Source organism: Barbus barbus (genome assembly GCF_936440315.1).
Source record: "Barbus barbus genome assembly, chromosome: 12".
Taxonomy (NCBI): Eukaryota; Metazoa; Chordata; class Actinopteri; order Cypriniformes; family Cyprinidae; genus Barbus; species Barbus barbus.
The window spans coordinates 13,251,604-13,260,556 of NC_136740.1; the positions used below are offsets into that span (position 1 = coordinate 13,251,604).

Consider the following 8,953-nt stretch of genomic DNA (forward strand, 5'->3'; position numbering starts at 1 on the left):
TGATAAAGCAAGACAATTTATTGTATTTGTCCTCTCATGAACAAGTAATTTTTTTAAATTGCAAATGCATTTAAATTCATCATATTCTTCAATCCTTTAACCTTTAATAAAACCTTTAACCTTTAACTAAGGCTTGTGATTGGCTGTTCGGCAGTGATGTCACACTTTCATGTGCACGTGCTCCACAAACTAAGGATCAAAGCCTGAGTTGACAAAGAAAGTTGATGATCAGCATCATGGTACCAACAAAGCCAGATTGAAGTGGTTTGGATTTGTCAACTCGAAACTAATCATGTAACTCTGAATTTGTTCATCTACCATCATGGTACAGGCCCCAGGTTTTAGTTGGTCAATGGCGTAGTCTCTTTCAATTACCTCAAAATAGCAACACGCCAACAATGTGCCTGAACACACCTCGTTTTCAGACCAGCACACCCATGGGGACACAAATGGGCGCAAATGCATTTGCTATTTAAACAACGTGGCGCAGGATATGAAAATGATAACTGCGTCAGACTGAAAATAGCAAAAAAAAACACTTGCATTGCGCCTGGCGCCGCATTGTGGCAAGTGTATGATAAGGCCCTTAATGTTTAGAGAAACTCCATCCTCAATTCCTTCATTCTAGTACATCTATATATGGCCTGCCTCACTTATTTTGAGATCATTCATTAATTTAATCAATCATTTTGTTCAATTTGATTTGTTTCTCTTTACCTGTTATCCTTAATAGTAGGTTTTAAGATGCAGTCAGATGATACTGAAAGCTAATTAGCTTGAAACTCTGACAGTTATTAGTTATGTATAGCAGTTTTTTGTTTCAATTTTGGATGGAAGCAAACGATGCTGTGTCATTTGAATATTCTTTCTTATCTTCCACTTTAGTAATGAGAGGTGATTTTATGCTGTCAGCCTCTTCGAACATTGGTGCAATAATTAAAAGTTACCTGAGTTAGCATAGTTACCATAGTTACCATATAAAAGAAAAATATTTAAATTTGACATTAATGCATTTGCACTGCAAATCAGTGCATAAACTTTGTCAGCATCATGTTGATTTTGAATACAGTTTTTGGAATTTTTCAACTAAAACAGTCATTTGTTGTCATATGTTTCATTTTAGGAGCTTTGCCATTTTCGGTTTGCAGCCCTTTCTAAGGATGCCAATGTTGTTGTGAGATTGGACATTTACAGAGCTGACATCAGATACCATAAATACAAGCAGCTGGATCAGACAGTAACCTCCATCTGACCTCCTTGATTCTGACCAGGTACCGCAGCCAGACATTCCTCACCTCAATCACAAAAGAGTCGCATTGACCCGCTCTGATGCCAGCTATCACCTGTCCTCATCCAACCCTGTTCCATCACTTTAATACCTCAATTCTGGCCAATAGAGAGAATTATCATGCCCATTAATGCCAGTTTGCACATAGAAACACAGCAAATGAGCTGCTACAATTGAAATGAGTGCTTTTCCCATCTGTTGGGAACATCTCAACTGGCTATCTATTCTATATCTATTCTATGAACCCAGACCTAAAATACACAGAGCTCGGGAATGTGCTCTAAGAAACAACGAGTTTGGATATGGCTTATTGTTGCCCCAGAAAAAGTGTTTAACAAAGTGTGGAGTTTACAGAACTGATGGCTAGTGCACCTGGTTTGCATAAAACCAGAGAGTGACCTTGGCTGTTTATGTCTTATCAGGAGCCGTATCAAAGCCCCAGACAAGGACTATTGTCAAATATGTAAAGAAACAAAGAGTCCTTCAGATCTGGCAAGGTTAACAAATACATCTGTCGAAGTGAAGAAATTCTGAATGCATTTAAAGACAAAAGTAAAGCTGAAAAGGACTAAAACAGAGACTGTATTTCATTAATAACAGATTTAACAGAAAGCAAACCTGGATGCATACAATATAGTATCACTACATTTATTCATATTGACTGACCACATAAGATCCAAAATAAATAAAAACGCTGTTTTACTGTCATTGCTTCTTACCTGGTTCACTATTATATATAAATTTGTAGCCTTCATATTCTCCTTTTGGTTCCTTCCATGAGACAAGTAGCTTGCCTGCACTCAGAACTTTAAATCGAAGTCTTCTTGGAGCTGGAACTGCAAGGAAAGAAAGGAATTATAAACTGAAAATGTGCAAATGATGACTAAGTAAATATTGAAAATATTATTCAGATGAGAGTTTAAATTGTACTTGGATAAAAATCCAAGGAAAGGTATGTTTTAAGTCATATTCTCACTCTTTTGTTTATAGCCATGTCCAATTTAAGGTTATAATAATCTGTAAGGTGTTTAATATTAGGAAATGTAAGGTGATTTAATATTATTACTTAATTGTCCATCCGACATAATGCACATAAAATCAAGAACAGAGAGTTACAGTCTCATTAAAAATGACAAGACGGTAATTGAGAAGAGAATGTGACTTTTAAAGGTCAGAAAAGTAGCTTTCTGCTATTTTCTAAAGCATCCTAAATACCAGTGAGTTTGAAGAGAAAGACAAGTCTTAAAAGTTCAACAAAGCATATTACTTCAGTTTATGAGTGTCTACAGCCATAAACAACTGATTAGAGGTGGTCTTTCATCATTCAATCCTAAATGTTTTTCTACTGAAGTAAATAAACCCCTCTGACCCATAATCAGTTGTTGTGTGTTAGACCTATGAGAAATCACCACACCCAAACATCACACATCCCACATGTAAGGTAATGAAACATTGATTAATCAATGTTTCTCTGTTCTTATGTTGTTCACATGCTGCAGTTCTGCTCAGAGAAAGAAACCGAGGTACTACATACTGTAAAGTATATATGAAGAAACCATGTTGGCACACACAGAAAAGGGAAATATGTAAAAAATAAAACCCAGAGGTCAACAGGGCGTTTAGGAGACAGAGATAAAACATAATACTGATCTAGGTGCACCAACCTGAGGAACGGAACACTGCTGGGTTTCCTGTGGGGTGAACATCTCGCTTCTCATGGACACTCACACCACACTCTGTCCAATATGTGTCTTTGGGGAACTACGATTCAATTCCATCAATCAATGTATATAGAAATACATTTCTGTGCTTCAAAAGTGGATTCTACCCAGCAGGTGACAACACTCTAAAAAAATGCTGGGTTAAATACAACCCAGTGATGGGTAAAATATGGACGAACCCAGCGATTGGGTTGTTTAGACCCAGCGGTTGGGTTACTGCCCAGAAGGTTGGGTTAAACATTTAACCCAACTGTTGGTTGAAAACAACCCAGCATGTGTTCTGTCCAATATTTACCCAGCACTGGGTTGTATTTAACCCAGCATGTTTTAGAGTGAAGTTAGCAACTGAAAGGGCTGAAAGATTAGCCTAAATGAAGCTGCTCTCAATTTAATAGTGGTTATTGATAAACTTATATTTTCCATATATATATTTGAGTACATACAGAAATTACATAAAATTACATAAATGTTTTTGCAAATAAATTATATTATTTACTTGTCTTTACATCATGCTATAGAAACAGTCCAACATTTTTATTTATTTATTTGTTTGTTTGTTTGTTTTGCACAGCAGCTAAAATGACTAAACACTAATATTAATTATTAAATGTATTAAATGTATGTGCATTACCATTCAAAAGGTTGGAGTTGTCTATATAAAATAACACTTAAGAAACCTAATCTAATAATTATTATATCTAATAGTTCACAAAAATATACAGTATATGTGCTTCTATAGCTTAGAAAAAAAGTTATGTAACACCAAACTGTACTCTATTTATAGAAAGTGTCAGTGAAAATGCTTAGTCATTCGTGTGAGTGGGATGAAATGAGTACTGATTTAGATCCAGCCATCCAGAGATAACATTTTTCACAACAGATCATCTGCGTATAAAGTAACCACCCTGGTACGAATTTAGAGGGGAAAAGTGTGTTGTTGTGCCAGCTCAGTACTGCACACCATGACGGAAATGAAAAATGTATGCGAAACACAACTCAGAAAGTAATTCCAACAATGTTGAAATGCTAAAACTCTTCTCACGAGCCATGAATAATGAAGAAGAACATAATACATTCATCGGTGTGAAAAAACAACAGATTTCTGGAAGCAGTACCATGACAGTTTCATAGAATATTTCTTGGAAAACTGTCTTAGCACACCCAGGTAGCCACGTCTCCTGGCTCTTGGTGATTAAAGGTTTTGTGCCAAATAAACTCCTGTAGAGACTGAGGGGGAGGTAAGGAACAACGGCCATGGTGGTTTAAGGGTGACAAGTGCTGACTTGTAACTTGAAACGAGAGAAATACGAGCAGGAGGTCCCGTATCTGTCTGTATGTTAGAAACGCATACCCACAAATCCGCAGGCCTTTGATGTGGTTATCTTTCATCCTTTTGGAGAAACTCACAGAGTTCTTACTCAAAAATCCACTGCGTCCTTTTATCATCGTGCTTCCAATTACTCACCTGTCAGAGGGCTCCGCACTAGTTTTTAACGTTTATTTTTTACAAACTCAAAAATCGCTGTTGAGGGAATTAAAATATTAATGCCTACTTAGCAGGAGCAGTCAGAAACATTCTGCTCTTTACGATCATCTAAGTCTGTTGGATGTGATGTAAATTTACACAGATCTGAGAAGCAGGAATTATGCAGGACCAAATGAAAATCTGGAAGACTTGGCTACATTTCTCATCTCACCAATGTGCAAAAACACATTATCTAGATGATTTGCTTAGTTAAAGGTTTTGTACTGAGATGTACTGCCTGTGTAAATCCAAACAACAATTGCGTTAAAACTGTGAATGTAAATTATTTTGTGCGTTTGACTGTTTGAGAGTTTTAACAAGATTTCAGACAGACGGTTTAAGGTTGACCTTCAGTTCTTTTGTTTCATTTTTCCACAACTTCATTGCGCACACAATACAGCCCCTTCCAAAATGCTTTCATAATGTCTCATCATACCGCTTTGTATCACTGACTGCTTCCAACCATTCATTCTCAGCAGGGCATTGTCAGCATTTGCAATCATTTTTGCTCCAACGCATTAAGTACCCATAAACACACTGCTATTTTTTTATACATTTTCTGTAGGAATATGGCAGGTTCGAAAGCTAAGTTAAGCTCAATTGATAGCATTTGTTGCATAGTGTTATTTACAACAAATAGTAATTTCAACTCATCCTTTGTCTTAAAAAAAATACAAAAACTGATGAAATAGCAAGGCACTTGGGGCCAATTTTTGGAGGATATAAAAGCAGAAATTTTAATCTTATAATTTTTTGCATGCTTTGTGCATTTTCAAATTGAAATGTCCTAAATGTGCACTAAAAGCCACGTTCAGCTTTCTCCAGAACAGATAAAGTGGTCACTTTATGTATCACAGAAGTTCGGAAATGAAATATCAGGTGAGCACTAAAAGTTTAATGCTCTATCACTTTTGAAAATAACATACCACCTACAGTACATGAAACACTACACTAAACCCAACCGATCTCAAACACGAGATAAAACAAATTTGCTGAAGCAACCATGCCATTTTAGCTTGCTTCTACAAGTCTTTCAGCTCTTTAAGTCTTTTTAAAGCACTGCACTTTGCAAGTTCAATGCAGTACCGGGTGAGCTACAGAGCAAGCTTACTATAGCCAAAAAGCCATACATATAAAGCTAGTTATGAGATTCAAACATCAAAATGTATCAGTTTACAAATCATGCTTAAACTTACTTCAAAAATCTACTCCAACCTACTCAGATGGAATGTGCTTTATTTTAAGGTCCAATTATCACCATTAACAAACCATTAACTACGACTTTTGCCTAAATAAATTCCTAATTTGCTGCTTATTAATAGCTTGTAATTGTTATGTTTAGGTATTAGATTAGATTATGGATGTAGATTATGGTCATGCAGAATATGTTTTATAAGTACTAATAAACAGCGAATATGCTAATAATAGGAAGCAACTAGTTAATAGTGAGAATTGAATTGGTCCCTATACTAAAGTGTTACCATGCATTTTAATGTTTATCTATTGGCCCCATTCGCTTCCATTGTAAGTGCCTCATTACAACCCAGATTTTTGCTTGTTTAAAAGCAGCAACAAGACGAAATTCATTTTCATGGTAATAAACATTATGCCGCAACTGCTGTCGATACATCTTAACTTGTATTAAACCCATAATATTCCTTTAGCTAAAAGTCTTTGGTTTGTTTATTCCCATTCAGCTGCACCACTGAGCAGTTTAAAATTACACCAACAGTTTTCAATCATTTGAGGGATGAAAAGAACCTGTCTAGGTGGCATAAATTTAAAGACTACACATGCCCATCACACAAGTGCTAGTCTGGGAAGAAGAGTGAAGGCAAAGAATTCAAAGAGTAATCCCAACTTTATCTTCCGAACAGAACCTCCCACTCCAGATGATGATCCAGGCTCCACCTTTCACTCCAGGGCCTGAGAGGAATGTGAAACTCCTTCCAAGCAGAGCAACCAATTAAGCCTTTAAGTTGCCTTGAGGGATATTATCATTGTGGTCCCCTGTGATGTTAGACTAAATGCTTTTCCACATCTCTAGCCCATCTAAAATCCTCAACACTCACTTTAGCTCTTTTTACTTTCTTACTGAGAGACGTTATACTAAAATGAGTCTTCTTAGGAGATGTGAAGGTGCATTAAGGGTCAATTTCAAATGTAACCCGGCCATTGTGACTAAATTATGCATTAAATGATTAGGACAACATTTCATATTTTAGATAGCCACACAAAAGCCAATAAACCAGAGCAAATACCAATTCAGAACCATGAAGACAGCAATTACCTTGAGCCGAAACAGGGGTGAAAAACTGAATCAGTGCCAGTGAGATAAGCGGACACCACAGCTTAATCCTCGATCCTGACACCCGCATCTTATAGCCGTGTGAGTGATGCTTGCCCTGCACCTACAGAGAGAAGAGAAGCGGACAGTGAGTGGAGGAATTCACTGAAGCTGTGTGACCTCAGGGGGATTTCAGAAACACATAGAGGGAGGAGGGAAAGTCTCTGCGGGTCAAGAACAGTAAAGACTTTGTTGAGTTTTGATGGACAGCCAGTGAGAAGTGCTTCCTGAGGACCATTGTTGTTCCTGAGAACAAGCAGGCCACTACGGCTCCTGTCATTCATGTTGGATAAGAAGGGTGACGTGTGTTTAGAGAGGAAGCCGCCCAGGCTTGTTCAAGAGGGCACCCCCACTTAAATTAAACAGTGGTCTAAATTAGGGTCAAGAGATTATGCTGGTTAGCTGCAGACTATGGTATGTAGTTCAATAAGTCAGTATTCCTTAGCTGTTGTGACACATGGCTTCTTCTCTCCCTCTCTATATATTGTTGTTGTTTGTCATGATATGCCTTTTTAAATGGAATATCGTTTAAATTAAAGCTTGTTTGGATGACACATGGTTGTCCATCAGCATTTCACTATTAATTTATCTCAAAGCATGCTTTTTATTCTGTGAAATGGGATAAAAAAAAAGCCTGCAAGAGAGCATTTTGTTTCACTCAAATATAGAAGAGAAGCCTTTTTTAACAAGCCCACAATGCATGGTTAAATTCACTTGCTTGTCTGTCTTTGTCCCTCTCTCTCTCTCTGTTTCACCTGCTACTGAATGATGAATCCTGAAATAAACATCAAGCGCTCACCTTGGCTTCATTTCTATTCTCAACAGCACAGTAAAGATTAAACGCCCTAAATTTAAAAATAGATGTAGGATATATCAAGTCAATTCTTTGAGCATTGGTGGTGTCTGGGACATCCCTATGATTCTCTCTCTCTCTCTCTCTCTCTCTCTCTCTCTCTCAGTTAGAGATAATATAATAATAATAATAATTATTATATAATTATATAATTTAATAAGCCTACTTATTTATATAAGCTATAGCCTATTATCACATTGTTTCTAAGAACATTTGAAAGTTAGCCTATGTGCGCTTCTATTCACGTCAGTTGGGGAAATATTTTACGAGTAAAAAAAAATATAGGCTATATTTACAAATGTGTGTTATATGTGTAATTAAACACACTTTTAAGTTTCTTGTGTAAGAAATAAATTGAACAAAAAAGGTTTTCCAAAATTATTCATTAATAGGCTATACCTAAAAAAAAAAAATCAAGAAAATGCATAATACAAAGAAAAGTGGCAAAACAGTCAAAAATGTATCGCATATATTTTCTAGTCTTCATCTTGAATAACTATCACAGTGTTGCTTTAACAAACGTTATATCAGATAATGAGTAGATAATGTAACAGATTAAATCTGACAGCTTTCTTACCTTTCACACCATTCGCTTCAATGAAATCCGCTTGATCTAAATGTGATCCAAATTTCCACGTCTTGTGATGGTCAGACTTCACTCGTATCTTCTCGCAGCGTTAGTCGGATGGCTCACAGCGCTCTCCGTGTGCGTGTTTCGTCTGTCTTTATTCGCCCATTCCATCGGCTCTTCAGCTCTGCACCTCATTTCATCCTTCAGTCTCGAGTCCGGGGGAAAAAAAACATTCATGCGACCAATTGCAGCCACTGGACAGACGACGAATGATCTCACGACAATCAAGAGCCCTTCTCAAATACTTGATCCTGCCTACATGCAGGCTGTTCAGCGGAATGCAACTGTAATGAACAATCATAACGCCTACACCAGGGTGATGGATGATTAAATTGACTGTTATGGCGTGTGCCTAATTATATTTTACTAAGTGAAATTAATTGAATCAGTCAGTGTGCGCAATTATTCAGTTACTTTTGAAATTTGAAAATAATTATTATCTGTCACAGTTAAACGTGAATTATCTTAAGAACTTATATAACAAAACTTGTGCAATTTCAGAAATGTTTCTGAAACTGTTGAATCATTGCTTATATGTATGTATTTTAAGTGCAAAAATAATACATACTCTTTTTAAACTTTTTGTTA

General features: G+C 36.6%; 1 protein-coding gene across 1 annotated transcript in view; it reads right to left on the reverse strand.

Annotated features, from left to right (window-relative positions):
• Positions 1–8,576, reverse strand: part of LOC306878347 (collagen alpha-1(XIV) chain-like) — a 137,235-nt gene extending 128,659 nt beyond the window's left edge. The window contains exons 1-3 of the mRNA XM_079430630.1: positions 8,312–8,576; positions 6,825–6,945; positions 2,008–2,124 (exon numbers count right to left, since the gene is read on the reverse strand). Of these exons, the coding sequence (XP_079286756.1) occupies positions 2,008–2,124; positions 6,825–6,912 (205 nt within the window). The 5' untranslated portion in view covers positions 6,913–6,945; positions 8,312–8,576. The remainder of the gene's footprint in view (positions 1–2,007; positions 2,125–6,824; positions 6,946–8,311) is intronic.
• Positions 8,577–8,953: the final 377 nt, after the last annotated feature.